The sequence below is a fragment of the Haliaeetus albicilla genome, chromosome 8 (genome assembly GCF_947461875.1).
Source record: "Haliaeetus albicilla chromosome 8, bHalAlb1.1, whole genome shotgun sequence".
Classification (NCBI taxonomy): domain Eukaryota; kingdom Metazoa; phylum Chordata; class Aves; order Accipitriformes; family Accipitridae; genus Haliaeetus; species Haliaeetus albicilla.
The window spans coordinates 44800682-44817149 of NC_091490.1; the positions used below are offsets into that span (position 1 = coordinate 44800682).

Here is a 16468-nt window from a genome sequence, read left to right on the forward strand (position 1 = left end):
GGGCATTTTTATTCACTTGGGCTATACTGAGAATCCCAGACATGCCACCTCTAGACATGCTCCTTTTGAAAAGAACCGTGGCTTAAGCCTCCGAAGAAACTAGTATGCATAAAACACATACGACTGGATTCATCGCACCTTACTTCAGTCCCTGGGTTCAGGGTTGAGTTTAAGGTCCTTGTCCATGCTATAGACAGTAAAAAGAGACCAGTGCCTTCAGGGTAATACACTCTCTCACTCTTGACACTGATATTAGGAGTGGATGAGCTGTCCTTTTGAGGTGCCTGCAGTGGGGACAGAGGAAGCTGACTGCTCACTGACACCTCATATTGCCTCTAGATAAAACCATTAGGTGGTCAATACTTTACCCCACCACAGTTTAAAAATTTGTACCCCAGATTTCTAATTAATTCAGAAATTGTGTAATTGTATCTGAGGTTATTCCTAATGAGTCTTTAAAAAAAAAAAAACAATAGGAGACTAGGAAAGCCTTTGCTGATCCTGAGTCATACCAATAACTCAACATCACAAAACCATTATATGTACACACTGGCAGATCCCATGCACTCAGGCTGTAAGACATGGCTGCATAGCAACCCTCACAGCCAACACAGAGACATAGGCAGGTGTACCTACAGATGGATGCCCCACGTGTGCACCACTTTGCAAATACATACATGTGGCACTTGACACACACATTCATAGGAATGCACACATTTACTTTCACCAGTACCACTCAGGCACAGCTGATGCCCCTGCATTAAGCCCTCACATAACAGCAGTAAAAACAGACCAGACGGACAATTCAGGCTGTGAACAGACTGACCACTGCAGCTTTGTTTTCTTAACAGTTTGTGTCTCTCTGATGAGTGCAACTGTGGAATCTCCGATGGCCAATACTAGGCTGAGGTAATTTCTGCAGCCTTTCTTTTGCTGGTGAGGCACTACTAGGGACTCTCTTCTATACACAGCCACCTAGCGTCACAGAATGTGTTGGGACTTCACATCTCTGATGCCTCAGCTCCTCTGTCAAATTGAGCTGAAATAGGCCAACAGGTTCAAATACAGGATGTTGATTTGGAGGCAAGCTTTTGGTCAAGGCACTGGACTCTGAAATCTCTAAACCTATGAAAAGTGCCACAGTCTCTAATGACTGCAAAGGTCAGGGCATCAGCTCTGCTTCCCATGGAGAAGGTCATAGAGAAAAGCAGCCTTTGGAGTCTGAACACCTGCCTCCCTCCAGCCCATGTGCCTAGCTTCCTTCCAGCTTCATTACAGAGCTCAGAAATGAGTAACTCCTGCAGGATCCAGGATAAAGTGGAGTTTTTCTTGAGGCAGAAGCAGCATCAAGACAGCACCCTACACTTGTCTGAATCAGGTTTCTTTTCCCAAAGGTTTCTGTTGTGCTCCACTTGTCAGAGAAGTGAATGAGCAAGTTTGCAAATAGGGGAAGAGCCATTCCCTATAGCAATAGTCCCACCCTGACAGGAGGTAAAAGAAAGATTTGGGGTGGGGCAGAACTGCTTGGACTAGGAATTTGTCGAGGGAACAGCTGCATGCATCAGTGAGGCTCTGCTTTGCATTATCCTTGAAGGGAACCTCTTATGCTCTCCAGGGACTGACATCTCTCAAATTAAGCAGCCCAAATTAAGTACATGAAGTAAGAGCACCACAATTTGTCTCCTTGTCTAAGAGATGCTAATTTTTGTGCCAAAGGGGCAGTTTTGGCCAAGCCCTGCAGGGGCTGTGTGGTGATATCTGGATGCTCAGTGTTATTGCACCCTGCAGAAGGAATTCACTAGTAAGAAGATGCTGCCTGCATTAGTTCAGAGAGGGACCTATGATTCTGGCACAGGCTTTGTCAGCTCTTTCCTCCTTTCCCTCACGCCTCTGATGTGAGCCTGGGAGTGCCAGGAGGAGATTGACTGAGGGGGCAGAAGAGCTTGTCTGTGCTTCTTGCGAGACCTGGAGCACTCTGCTGCACTGATGTGATACGACAGCTAGCCCAAGCCCATTAGCACTGCCTTAGAGACAAGGAAGCTCTCTGCATACCCAAGGAGATTTACTGCGTCCCATCCACAGCCAACTGCTTGCGTGGGCTTCCTCCCTCTCCCTGATCCTTGCTGCTGACAGCTGCTGGCCAGATGACCTAAATCCACTGGGTTTAGAGAGGAGCATCGTCCAGTGCTTGTGTGCTCTCCTCTCTCTCTCTCATGGCCAAAGCATTCAGCCTTAACCCCTTGCTTGTTCCCATGGTATCTTCATCAGCAACCTGCTCTGCACTGGCCCTCCTCCTGCTGCCTGGGTGACTGACTGTGCCCAGAGCATGTTTCCATGGGAACTCAACAGTCAGAAATCAGAGACAATTTTCCTGGTTGCTGGACAGCATGAGAAATTGCCAATCAGAGGGTGAAAAACAAGAGCTGGAGAGAAAGTGAGGGGAAAAAAATAGCAGGATGAATGTGAGGATGAAACCACAAGAATTATCCAGGAGATTTCAAGGCCCTTTGAAGGAGAAAACAACTAGTCACTCATAGTTTAATGTTGATTTGATTGCAAGTTGACAAGGTTTCTTTTTGTTCAGTGCCTCCCTTGCAAAATTGTGGCCTCTTGCATCCATTAGACTGTTGCTTGGCAGAGACTTAAGCTTTGGGTGACTGTGGTAACCATCAGGTCATGGTACTGAATTAGTCATCAGCCAAAACTGCAACCACTTATCTGACTCTCCACTGGTTACCCGCTATTCTTCAGCAAAAACCTCACTTTACACAAAATCAGATCCAGAAGCAAAAGGCCGATGTTACAAAAGTAACATATGTCTGTGTAGCTGTATTTCCCCCCCACCTAGAGTTCCAGCTTTTTAAATTTCTAGTATAACTGATTTTCCCAGTTGTCTTGACACTTCTCCTGCCTCCCTGACCCAAACAGCCAGACAGCCTGCGGGGCTCCCTAAAGAGCAAGTCAAAGACCATCAAGTGCATTTCTCGCTGTTAAGTCTTAGTCCCCAAATATTTGCTTGTTAGTTCAAAGAACAGAGGATTATTTTACAGCATCTAAAGTCAGTGCAAATATTTCCCAGTGTGTTTCTCCCCTTTGCTGATGTGTTTTCGGAGGAACTCCTGCCATGTTTGCAATCCAAAGCTGCAGCATGGTGCACATATCTGAAATAAGGCCTGGCTGCAGCTGCAATATAGGTTCAGGGTAGAGGGAGGGGAAATGTGACCCCTCCCATAGCCAAACTGGGATCAGGTATGGCACCAGGTGATGTTAATGAGAGTACAGAGCTACTGCTCCTTTAGTTTCCATTCTCCTCTCCACCTCCCAGTAAATATGTTCCTGACCAGTCCTGGTTTTTTCCACTCCCCTTCCAGTCAGATTTTTCACCTTCTCCAGGTGCTATTTTTTTTCTGGTTTGCCCACCAGCATTTCTGAGCTGGCCTTTTGGTGGGGGCAGATGCTGTCTTACTGCTAAGAAGGCAGCTGTACAGCACCTGGTTTATTAGCTCCTGTGCCTTGGCTGGGGATTATTGGGCATTGCCAGAGCACTAAATTTTGGATGGCCTCCATCAGCTGAAATAGCATCTCCAAAATGCACTGAATTTTTGATGGACTTAATCAGCTGAAATAGTGTCTCCAAAATGCAACCATTGTCATGCAGGTGCAGGGAGAGATGTAGAATCGCAAGGAAAGTAGAAGGGGATGAAATTCCCACAGGTTTAGTTATCCAGGGAATCATGAAAGTGGGGAAGCTGGGAAATTTGGCCTTTAAAAAGTACACAAGGCCATATATTTCAGCCACTTCCAGTGATATAAATCAGGAGTATCTGTTTGGGACTGGGTAAGAGCCTTAGGTGCAGCACTTTTAACCCTTTATCTGTGGTGGATCAAAGTGGCATCTGTGTTGCATGTACATCTAATGTCTAGTGGAGAATTGTGCCTGCATGAGCTTGTGCTTGTGTTCTGTGGGGTGGTGCAGCCATACAAGTGGCTCCCTGTGGTGTCTGCATGGTAGAAGAGTACATCTGTCTGCACATCCCTCTTGCTCACTGTGGAATTTTGTTTCTGAAGGCACCTACTGGGGCCAGGTCAATGTACAAGCATGTTCCTGTGCATGCGTGAGCCTATGTGCTTGTCCATTGATGTTGAGCGTGCATCTACTTTACTGCAAGTGACCAATGGCACACATAGATACTTCCTGCATGTGTTCCCAAGTGCGTCTGTATGTGGCAGAGCAGTGCGGGGGAGGCAGCTTGCTTACCTGGGTGGGAACCATCCTCTGAGCCAAGGAGAGCAAGGAATGGACTGGGGGAGGCTTTGCCAGCAGTGTGAATGTGTAAAGTGTCATCCATTCCTGCCACACATACACACCACCACCCCTGCAGCCTGCTCTGCTGCTGTAGCTCCAAGACCTGTTGTTTTTCAGGTCACTGCACTCTCAAACAGATAGCAACTTCCTTGCTATTTTCTCTGACGCGCGTCACATTACATTGGTTTTGTTTGAAGCCAGCCCCTCTGATCCTGTCACTAACAATAAGGAATCCTCTCTCACTGCTCCTCCCAAGCCATATCCTGACACATTCGCTCCTATGGGTCATGTCTCCCCATGCATGTTTGGGGCAGTGGGGAAGGGTTAACTCTGTAGTTGGCACAACTATCTCCTTGCAAAGGTGGAGACTGGGCTGACATGTTGGCTGGGATTTTAATGTTGTGCTATTTTAATAGCTGTTCACAGCAATCTGTGGAGGATATTGCCCCAACCACTGCTGTGTTTGTGCTTGACTGGATGGCATCAGGCTGTGTGATGGGCCCCTGTGTGTACTGGTGGAGGTAGAGAGGGGGAGAAAGCACTGTGCACCTTTCTTCCCACCTCCACAGTTGGCCATCCCAACAAAACCATAATCCTCACTTCTCCCTTCTGATGAAGGAACCCAGAAGGACCCTGAGCTCAAAGCCCTGGATGTGGATGTGTTGGCCAGGCTCCCAGCCCCCCACCAGTGTGACAGGGGTACAGAATGCCCTTGGTGAAGGGGGAGTGGCGACCATGGATCTGTTTGTTGGCCCTCACCCAACTGACTTGCATTTGGCTGATCCTGTGGTGAGGCAAATTGGGACCCAGGATGCCAGGGTTTATTCCAGGCCTTAGAGGACAACTCGGTAGACATACTGGTTAGACTGGGGTAGGGAGGGGTAAATTGAAGCTAAGCTGCTTGGTTACATAGCAGCTGTGGAAACAGTGATCTTGAAGAGAAGGAAAAGGGAAGAGAAGCCGAGGGTCCTGGAATTTATTCACCTTGCCTGGGTTGGTCTGCTGTATTTCCTAAGGTACCTCTTGGACTTCACATATTGTTCAGTAAGGGTATAATTGCCCAGGCAGTTTTTCTTATTACCATTTGTGTTGGATCATTCAAAGGAAAGGGCTAATGAATAGAAGGAAATTATTAATCTTTTGTTTTCCTTTGGAGAGGGTAGGACAGGGGAAGCCACAGAAACCTTTGCGGGGGTGAGGAGCTTGGGAGGACCCTGCATACTCACCCCTGGGAGCATTTCAGCCAACAGCAAATCATTTCCATGCCAGGCATGTTTTCAACGCTAGGCTGTTTTGTGCTTAAGTGTCCCTATCCTCCTGCTTTGGACTGTAAGCCTCATAGAAGGTTGATGTTTCTGTGTTTGCCCCTAGGGGACAGGAAGCTCTTTGTGGGCATGTTAAATAAGCAGCAGTCTGAGGATGACGTGCTCCGGCTCTTTGAACCATTTGGGGTCATTGATGAATGTACGGTGCTCCGTGGACCTGATGGTAACAGCAAAGGTGTGAACCCCTCTGTGTGTTGTGCCGTTTCTCCCTGGTCTTCAGGTAGCACTCACCTGCCTCACCACCTGTGCCTCCTTTCCACTGGGGCGCTTATTCCCCCACCCCATCTTTATGGGAACCCATATCACAGCCAGGCGTAGGGAGCAGGGCAGGAAGAGTTGTCTGCTGCAAGAAAGATTGGGAAAGATGGGCAGAGACCAAGGTGAAAGGAGGGGAAGCAGAGCATCATGAGTAGCTGAGTTTCCAGGATCACTAGTGAGCCTGTTGGCTCAGTCTGGGTCTGCAATTTTTAATGTTTGTACCCCCAATTAGGAGCACATAGAGAATTTGGGGAAGAGGTAATCAGAAGCAAGGGTGGAGATGGTGACATCATCTATAGAGTATATCATTGAAGTAACAATTTGAGACCCTTCCTGTTTCTTCCAGGATAGAGGACTTGGGATGAGTCATACTTTTTGTTCCGTGCTTTCTTCGGGTGGCTTTCCTTTGCCCTGCCTGATACCCAGATACTGTCTCTTGCATGATGATGCAAGGGGCACTTTCACAGCAGTCCTGTCACTGCAATCTCCTGTGCTCTTTCTGTCCCTTTCCAGGCTGTGCTTTTGTAAAGTTCTCATCTCACACAGAGGCTCAGGCAGCAATCCACGCACTCCATGGCAGCCAGACAATGCCCGTGAGTATAAGGCCAGGGTACCTACCCTCTACCTAATCCTCTTCCAATCACCCTGTTGCAGGGACTTCCCCTCACTGGCCAAAACCATGACAGTTTCAACTGTAGTTTCTAGGTCGTGTGGTTGGGGGGGGGGGGGGGGGGCTGTGTGTGTGTGCACATCTGTGCTCTTGTCTTTGGGAACCATCCTGTCTCCTGGGCTGGTGTGTGTATCTATGTCTGTCCAGACTGGTAGCGACAGCACTTATAGCTATAAAGGCTGAATAAAAGAGAGCCAAGAACCAGGCCATGAATTTGTCTTGGAGACAGCTACCTGGAGGAGTTCAAAACTGAGCAGGGTGCAAGCTAACAGTTCAGCAGTGTGAGCAGCCAGGAATCCAGTGTCTGAGCACACTCCCCACCTTCTCTTACTTAGGCAGTAGAGGAGGCCTCTAGGGCAGGTTGGGTGAGAGTGGGAACACATTGTACATGGTGTGGGGTTGCGTAGCCGCAGCTGTGCCTTCTTGTGCAATTGGAGCTGCAGTTGTGATCTTGTCTCTCACAATCTCTAACCTGGACTGAGGCACCTTGTGGGCAGGACAGTGCATTGCTGCAGCAGGGGTACTTCCAGCTGCCGGGAAGTGTTCTGTCTATACAGCCAAGCTTATGGTGGTGGAAGGATGGTGCTTGTGGCTGACAATGTCCTGGGTGTACCTGGCTGCACCATCACTTGGTGAATGCAGCCAGGGATGTGTGCACCCACTTGTGCAGCTGTGCAAGGACCAAGGTGTGACGGGAAGGGTGGGAGAGGGAAGGGTTGGATGGACAGATGGATGGGGATGGGCACAGCCCAGGTTCCAGACAGCTCCTGAGCACTTTCACGCCAATATTTGCTCTTCTGCTCCTCTTCCCACTCCTCTCTGCTGCCTGTTCTGCCCCATCCCACCTTGTCTGACTGCTGACTCTCTGGCTGTCCCGGCCTCTTCTCCCTGTGCCTCCTCTCTCTGTCTCCTCTCTCTGTGCCTAGGGCGCCTCCTCCAGTCTAGTGGTGAAGTTTGCTGACACAGATAAGGAGAGGACCCTCCGTCGTATGCAGCAAATGGTGGGGCAGCTGGGGATATTCACTCCATCTCTCGCCTTGCCGTTCAGCCCATACAGCGCCTATGCGCAGGCTGTGAGTATCACGCGTGTGTGTGGGGGGAAAGGCTGCCCTCTTGGCTATGGGGCAACATCATAGCTGGGCTGGGAGACCACAAATGGGTCTCTGTAACAAATGCGTGAAAGCTTCCCAGTGCCTGGGAGTTGTTCCTGGCTTCAGTTTCTCCAGTCAGCAGCTTAGTCTTTGTGCATGTCTCTCCTGGAAGGGGTGGCAGGAGAGAGCTGGGACCTTCTCAAAGTGAGGCTGGATTTCTCTGATGTGGTGTAGACTGGCGGAGGTGTCTGGGAACAGGTCAAACATGACCCAGTGTCTTTCTGTCTTGTTTTGAGGACAGCTCAGGGCAATGATTTCTGGGTGATGTTGGCCAGACATGGCAGTCTGCCAACTTGTGAACTCTTCCTCTGGGTCAATGGCACAAATGTGTGTCTCTCTCTGTTTTTGGAGCACCATGAGAGCCCTGGGCCCAGCTTCATATGTTTATTTCTCTGCTGAAATTCTCAGGAGGGCCCTAATCCCCCCCGTGCTGTCCTTGCCTCCCAGGGTTTTCTCTCTTGGCTAGTATCACTGTGGGGTTTGCAGGGTGCTGGAGGGAGAGCAGTGGGTAGCAAAGGGTCAGAGGTGTTCCAGCAGTCTGGCCTCCACTGGCAGGACTTGCTGTGCTTTAGATCTTAGTGAAAGAACCTCATTGCCTTGGAGTGATGGTGGTGATTGCCACTGAAGTTTGAGGTAGGTTCCAAACTCAAGTCCCTGACCAGCTGTGGTGGAGCATCTTTTGGGTCTTCTTGGTGACTGTCACTTTCAGGTCTCTGCTACCAAGTATAAAGCCTATGGAAGGAGGCTCAGAAATTGCTCAAAGCATGAGAGGTGCTTGTTCAGACAAAGAACTTGAAAGTAGATACTGTTACTGAAAGTAATTTTCGGAGGTGGGGGAGCACAAATAAACCTGTTGTGGACACCTCTTTCACCTCTGGCTTCAGTGGCTACTTGGTGTGTCTCCCTTCTGTCTACATGACAGAGAATGGACTGTTTCTCAATTGTTGGCTGTTTCCTCTCAAAGAATCCCCAGAAACTGCCAAATGCCATTTAAGTATGTGGCAAGAGCATGTAGTAACAAAAGAAAAGAGGCAATACATATGATGCTCCGTACCATTAGGGAATTTGGGGAACGAAACGTAGAATTTGTCCAACACATTATTTGATTCTTCTTGTGTCATGAGGCTGAGAACACCTATAACATTCCAAGCGCCAAGGCTTCCAGCAGAAGAATGGTTTAGAGGGGAGAACCCTTTCTGACCAGACACCACTATCTCTTGCCAGGACCAGTCTTTTCTATCCAGCCCTGTAATCCACAAGCCAGCTATACCTGAGGTCTAAGGTTGTAGCTTAGATCAGCTGTGGGTCAGCTAGGAGATGATCATTCTGCTGTATCTTCTGCTGTCACGGAGATGGCGCTAACTTGGGCATGGTATGATGGTGAAGGAGGCAGGAATGGACCACACAGTGAGCTTATGATGGCAGAAAGTACTTTATTAGCTGATGGTCCAGGACGTGTAAGGAAGGAGAGCAGCGAGACCTTCTAGACTCAGTCTTGCAAGTGCCATCCAGTCTTCAGAAACTCCTGCTGATGACAAGAAGCCAGTCAGGCCTAGGCTGTGCTCCTTGCTTATCTGCATCTTCTTTCTCCTCAGTTGCGTCTGTAAATTTGTTGCTTTGTCTCTGATTCTTCACTGGCCTTCCTGCTCTGTGACTTTATTTTGGCTTTCCCCTTGACTCAGGACTCAGCCTGTCTCCCACTCTTCCAGGTTTTTTCCTCCTTTTCCTTTCCGCTGGTTTTGGTTCTCTCTCCTTCTTTCTGAGGCACTGACCTCACACCTGATTGTTTCTTCTCTTGTGTCATCCCAGTCTTTGGTTTCCCTTCTCCCAGAGGAGAGATCCTAGCCAGTTCTCATATGCATATAGTGTCCCCATCAGAGGGAGAGGGCATCAACCCTTTGAAATGCCATCTAATTTCTCTAGAAGTGGGGACAGAAGGGAGGGATTTCCTTGCTGAATTTCTTTATAGCACCTCCAAATGTCCTGCCAGGGGCAGCTCTTGGGAGCTGGGACCTCTGCTAAGCCAGGGCTCAAGGGAACTCCAACACAGTTCATGCTTGCATGGTGCAGGGCTTGGAGTAGTAGATGCTGCACCCAAGGTTACTCACAGGCCCAGGAGATGCAGCTAACAATTATGTATGTGGTTGAATCAGACTGAGAGGAGTGAGTGCTGCTGGGGTGAACTGGTGCATCATAGGCATTGGTTCTTAGATTCACAATTTAATACGCCAACAACTTACTTGCCCCATCCCCATGGGATTTGCTGCCTTGCCAAGCCAAAGCAGCCCCCAGAGTCCCTGGCCTAGGAGGAAGAAGTTTGGAGCCTGGGTTGTTTGGATTTTGTTTTGTGGGTTTTTTTCAGTTGGATGTTTAAAATCTATATTCATTGCATTTTCCTTTAAAAACTATCTCAAATTAAACATGAAATAATCACAAACTATTATAGGTCTAAAGTTATTCTGATCTGTTCAAATATACAAAATAAGATATTAAAAATAGTCATATAAGATAGTCATATCTTATATGACTATCATATCATAAAGAATAGTCATAATAATATAAGATATTAAAAACAGACAGTACATGTTAGCTGATACAGTTTGTAAGAAGATTTCTCATACTTATCTGGGAAATATGACTGGCTAAGCATCCGGAAGCGGCTTATTTCAGTGCTTAAACCAGTTTTCGATCCCAGGTGCCTCTTCTGTGAGTTAAAAGTGAGTGTTTCCTTCATTTCAGTTTATTCAACAAATTGAATTCAGTCATTAGTTCAGATGGAATCAGGGAACTGACTGGAAGCGGAAAAAAATAATAATCTATCAATACAAAAGAGGCCTGAAGTCTTAAAAAAGCAGCCAGTGCAAATTACTAACTGCTTATTACGCTTCAATGTTTCTTGTATTTCATAAATCAGTTAGTTCTAAACACAAAACATAGTTTGTTCACAGACACAAGACACACCCCCCCCCCCTTTCCTTTCTGCTCTTAGGGTTCATTATGGTAATTTTATTTGAGTAATTAAAACAATTTCAGAATGCCAGTTTAGTGCATGTACAGTCGGATGCAGGTCTTGTTTCAGCCAGAGCCTGGCACAGAACAGGCATTAATGAGAAAAAAAATCAATATTCGTCTAGTAAATAAGAAATGCATTGGTTCCTGCATCCTTAAATGGGGACAGTGTGAAGATAGGACTAGGAATATCTGCAGACTGCCTGCCATAGGGACACCTTCCTTAGCAGAGTTCTGTGCTCTCAGAAGGCCACATTTTGCTCTAATCCTGGCTCAGGGTGAGTGGTTGCCAGTTATGTGAGCCCTCCTTCAGGGGAGTCACTCCAAAGACAATATGGCAGCAAATAGATGAGGTGATTTCAGGACGCTTGCTTTCTGGAGTCAAGTGGTAGCGAACCCCTTTGCTGTCAGTCAGTCCTGCCTGCCTGCAAAGACCCTGCTCTGTGGTGTGCCTGGGAGCGTCCGACCTCTCCCCCAGAAAGGGCTCTCCCCTATTGCAGCGCTGCCCTGCAGAGTCACTTCCACCCCAGCTGCTTTGCTTGTGCCAGCTTACAGAAACAGCAATGCCATGAAATGAGGCAATTCCTCTTCTTTTTATGCAACAGCAATAGTCAGCTTCTGTGTGGAAGAAAGGAAGAGAAGGTTTAGCTAGCCATGAACTTTTCAGAGTTACCAGATTCTTCAGCTGAGACTGAGGCCAAATGTGCTGACTCAGCCATTTGTGGATGAGGCAGGTTACTTGAGTGGTCTGTATTTATGTATGCAGACAGTGGGATATGGTTGTAGTTAATGTAAAGAGGATTTGTGTTTTTCTTGGGTTTTGCCATGTGCCACCCCCTAACTCCTCCTGTGGAACTGTACAGTTTCCAGAGAGCTGTGCCTGTGCCTCCCCTGCTCTTCTTGCTTGATGGTAAAAACAAGGCTTGTAAAGGGGCTAGATAATTTTGCATCCAGAACTAAATCTTTGTTGCCACTGCACTCTGAGCGCAGTCCGATTTAGTCTTAGTCTCCAGAGCAGCAAATGATGGCCAAATAGGACCAGAAAGATTTTTTTTCTTCTTCCGCCTAACCCTCCTCCCAACCTTGTGCCCCCCCCCCCCCCATCTTTTTGCATTGTGCATCTCTGCCTAGTCAGGTGTGTTATGGGACCACAAGGAGCTGCCATCCCTCAACCCCAGGGTGCAGGCCACTGCCAGAGGAAAGACTGAGCTCAGTGGATCATGGGGCAGACCTCAGACGGCAAAGCATGCCACGAGAGCTGGGCCTGGATGGACACCTGGTTGTACGGCAGGGTGCACGTACCAGAATGAGCTCCGTGTGTCTCCCAGCAGCGCGGTCTCTTTGTTGAGGCTGGGCAAAAGGAGAGGGATTTGGACCCTGCTCCTCAAGGGAAAGCTGTGTTATTTAATACCTGGCACTGTCCCAGGAGAAGTGGCAGCGCTCAGAGAAGGCGCTGTGGCTGGGAGGAAATGTCGTTGCAGCGCCTGACAGAGCGGTAGGGCCTGTGGTGAGAGGGTGCTGCTGGGTGCCAGGAGCATACCCCTTTCCCTGCCCCCCTCCCCACTGCAGGAGCTCTCTGAGCAGAAACGGCCCATCCCGAGCGTGAGCGAAGACCCCTCAAGGCTGCTGGCTTGCCGGGAGGGCGAGGGTGGGTGGAAGGCCGCACGGCTATGGCCCTGGCTTTGCAGACGGTGCTCGCCTAGCCGTGTCCCCCGGCTGCGTGTCCCCCGGCTGCAGGGCAGGAAGCTGTGCGCCGCTCTCGGCGGCTTCCACGCGTGGCCTGGCCGGCAGCCCTTGCGGGCGGGCGTGGCCGCGGGGAGCTCCAGGCCCTCCTCGGGGGCCCGCAGCCGGGCGGGGCGCGGGGCTTCAGAGGACGGCGACGCCGCAGCCCGCCCCCGGCAGGTGCCGCCGAGTCGCGGGAAGCTCCGGGGCAGGCAGCGGGAGCCCGGCGACCCCCAGCGGCGGCTGCGGGAGGTGGCGAGGCCGCAGCTCCGGCCCGTCCCCGGCCACAGGCAGCGGCGGGGGAAGGCCGAGGCCCACCTGGCCTGCGCAGCCTCCCCGACCGGCGCCCGCAGCTGCGGTGGGGCCCTAATGGCGGGAGGCCCCCACCAGCGCGGGGCCTGGGGCGAGCGGAGCGAGCCGCTGAGCCGTACGTGGCCCCGAGTGCAGCGAGAGCCCCGGCAGCGCGAGGCCCTAAGTGGCGCAAAGCCCTGGGCAGCATGGGGCCCTGACTGCGTGGTCCTGCCTTGCAGCTGATGCAGCAGCAGACAACGGTTCTCTCCACCTCGCACGGCAGCTACCTGAGCCCAGGCGTCGCCTTTTCCCCTTGCCACATCCAACAGATCGGTGCCGTCAGTCTCAATGGGCTGCCAGCCACTCCTATTGCACCAACATCAGGTGAGGGCCTGGTGTGGGCCAGGACGCAGCAAGTCCTTCACTACCGATGAACCTCCTGCCCCAGCACGGTGCTCATACAGGTAAAACAGTTCCCACATCCCTCTGGGCTCAGCATCTGGATTAGGCTGCTCTTTTCTAACAATGCAGCCTCCGAGGACAGGAGTCCCTAGTTCTGTGCAAATTTCTGCAACCTCCCTGACACCCTCATGTGTTCAACACACATTCTCTTGCCCTACTGCTGTTCCTCTCTGCTGCAGTTTTTCCCTTTGATGTAGTAAAGAAGGACCAGGTTCCCAGGATTGCACCTCACTCTGAGTACAGCAGTCCTATTCATTATCCTCATCCCACAGTAATAATATTGGCAATAATGCATATTGGCTTTCAACACCTGTCAAGAACAGGGCTGTATGATGCTAGGTGCTGTACAAACCTGGATTAAAAATGTTCCATCCCAAAGCTCTGGCAGCAGCCAGGGCTAGCAATGCTGCACACACTTCTCACTAGTGCTGCCTCTAATTTTGTGAAGGCTCCAGCACTAGTCTGTCACCTCCACGTGCCAACTAGAAGACATAATAGCTTCACACACAGCAGTCTTAACCAGGCAGATGGAAGGAGGGAGTGCAGGTTTTGCAGGACCTCGACTCTCATGGGATGTCATCTCTTCTTGCTCTACAGGGCTACATTCACCGCCTCTCCTGGGAACAGCAGGCATGCCGGGACTGGTGGCACCCATTTCAAATGGCTTCACTGGAGTGGTACCATTCCCAAATGGGCATCCAACCTTGGAAACAGTTTACACCAATGGCCTTGTGCCATACTCGGGTACGGAAGGCAGGAAAAAAAGCCATCCAGAGACCTCAGAAACTGCAGTTAGCTTCTCTTTTCTGGATTTCCCACGCAGAACACTTTTTCTAGCTCCCTACCAGCCAGGCACTGAGACTCACTTGGCAGGGGGGTGGGGGGTGGGGAAAGAGAGACAGTGAGAATACATGCATGATTCCCTTTCCTGTGCTTCTGATTATGTTCTTCTCTGCAGCCCAGAGCCCTTCAGTAGCAGAGACTTTGCACCCAGCCTTCACAGGAGTTCAGCAGTATGCAGGTACCAGCTTCCCTTGTCTCCCTCAGGCCCTTGTGTGGCTGACCAGATAGATCCTCGGGTAAACAGTTTGTTCTGTCTCCTTGGAGTACAGCTGTGTATCCAACTGCCATCACCCCCATTGCTCAGAGCATCGCTCAGCCACCTCCCATCCTGCAGCAGCAGCAACGAGAAGGTGAGGATCAGGGTGGGAATGTCTGTGTCTGGCAGCAGTGGGGTGGGGGCAATATGTGTAGCTCGTCTTCTGCACCATAGAACCAATGAAGAGGAGACGGCACTGATCTTTGTCCACTCTAATTTTTAATATTGGGGCTGGGTTACAGAACCAGCCGTGTCTTTGCAGTGAGTGGATTGGAAGGGTTTGGAGAATGCTTGTCATGCAAACTTTCTGATCTCATCCCTGGCCAGATGCTGCCAGGTAAAAAGGGGACAACAAGCACTAGAACACCAAGCTTTGACACCAGAGGGTTATAGAGTGAGCACCTTCCCTACACAGGCAGCAGCAAAGAGGACTTCCTCCCCATCTTTACTGATGCCAGAACCACACTGGTACTAGTCAAACCAGCCTCTCCAACATACTGTCCTCTCTCTTCAGCCTTCCTAGCCTCATGAGTTTGTTTTTCAGCTTATTTCCAAACTGGCCTGGACAGGATTTGGAGGCAAAGGCATTTGCTGTCTGCTTCTGCTTTGTATAGCAGGTGTCAGCAAGGGAACAGCTCCTTGTGCTCATCAGGCTCACAGGGAGCAAATGAAGGAGTGGGCAGGACCACGTTAGCCCATAAATTGTGTATGCCAATCCAGGAGATTGCCAGTTGGGGCTGTGGCTTATCGGCTGAAGGCAACCACTGCACAGCTGTGGGCAGGGAATGCTAGAGCAGCAGCTTTCACAAAGCAGTGTCTGCTGCTCTCCTAGGACTGGGAGAGCTATGAACAAGGAGCTGTCACCTCAGCTAATTAATTTCCTTCCAGCAAAACACCATGCAGACACTCACAAGAGTTGTTGTGTCCAGCACCCCACATGGGAACTGAGCAAGCTGTGAAAGTGAATCTGCTCTCCAGAAACTCTAAATCTGCATATTGCCTCCCAGCTGCTCTTAGAGAGCCCTCAGAACCCTTCCTGGACCAGTGACTGAGGGAGACAAGCAAGGGGAGGTCAAGACAGAAGGAGGCAGTACTGGGGTTCTCATCCAGTGCTGTGCTCTGAGTTGAGCCCCTTTCTCTTCCCCTTCCCTTTGGGGGCTCTCTGTTTTGTCCCGCCCCTTTGCCCCCATGCCTGCAGGTCCTGAAGGCTGCAATCTCTTCATCTACCATCTCCCTCAGGAGTTTGGAGACAATGAGTTGATGCAGATGTTCCTGCCCTTTGGCAATATCATTTCCTCCAAGGTATTCATGGATCGTGCCACCAACCAGAGCAAGTGTTTTGGTGAGTGCTGACACCAGTGGGCAAGGGAAGCATGATGGATAACAAGGACACTCATGCATTGGGCATGGCACCAACAGTGCCATTATTATCCATGCCTGTGTCCTGTCCTTCAGGTTTTGTAAGCTTTGACAACCCATCCAGTGCACAGACTGCTATCCAGGCCATGAATGGCTTCCAGATTGGCACGAAACGTTTGAAGGTCCAGTTAAAACGACCCAAGGATGCTAACCATCCCTACTGATGGCAGCGAGCAAGCAGGAGTCACTTCTGCAGCACAGGTAAAGCTGGCACCATCACAGCACCGTTCCTAGACAGTGCTGGCCAGTGTCAGCAGGCAGCAAGGTCTGGCTGCTCCTACGGGGTGGGAAGCCAGGAGATGAATGCAGTAGCACAGCTAACAGGGCAGAGGCCTTGCTTGCCAGGGCCCAGCCCCAGCACCAGAGCAAGGTGACCAAGGCAGGCCTGGAGATGAAGAACAGGTTCAACCAAGAGTGTAGATCATCAGGCAAGTTTGTGGCAATGAGGCAGGCCCAAGGCCAAGCCAGAGAGTCAATCTGCAGGTCAAGCTCAGGATCGGGGCTGGTAAAGGTAAACAGGGTCAGACATAGTCCAGTGATTGCCAGGCAGGTCTATAATGAGAAGACTAAACAGATCCAACATCAAGGTGGGAAGACAATCCAAGGGTTCGAGTCCAGATAATAAGATCCATGGACAGGACAAGTCCATGGACAGGTGGAGACTGACACTTTCACAATGTAGATCAGACAAGGACTGAAGGCACAGTCCTGAGATGTAATGAGACTCCTAGACCCATGGGCAGGGAGTGTGGACAG

The 16468-nt window shown here is 50.2% G+C and overlaps 1 protein-coding gene across 6 annotated transcripts in view; it reads left to right on the forward strand.

Annotated features, from left to right (window-relative positions):
• CELF5 (CUGBP Elav-like family member 5) overlaps positions 1 to 16468 on the forward strand; it is a 42007-nt gene that overhangs the window by 22858 nt on the left and 2681 nt on the right. For 4 of the 6 annotated variants that reach the window (XM_069790699.1, XM_069790700.1, XM_069790701.1 and 1 more), the window contains exons 4-12: positions 5678 to 5806; positions 6403 to 6482; positions 7486 to 7632; positions 12972 to 13116; positions 13792 to 13938; positions 14153 to 14215; positions 14307 to 14387; positions 15492 to 15635; positions 15749 to 15913. In XM_069790699.1, the coding sequence (XP_069646800.1) occupies positions 5678 to 5806; positions 6403 to 6482; positions 7486 to 7632; positions 12972 to 13116; positions 13792 to 13938; positions 14153 to 14215; positions 14307 to 14387; positions 15492 to 15635; positions 15749 to 15876 (1064 nt within the window). In that variant the 3' untranslated portion in view covers positions 15877 to 15913. Of the gene's footprint in view, positions 1 to 5677; positions 5807 to 6402; positions 6483 to 7485; positions 7633 to 12971; positions 13117 to 13791; positions 13939 to 14152; positions 14216 to 14306; positions 14388 to 15491; positions 15914 to 16468 lie in introns of those variants that run through there. The other 2 variants (XM_069790704.1, XM_069790703.1) reach the window with 2 other exon arrangements.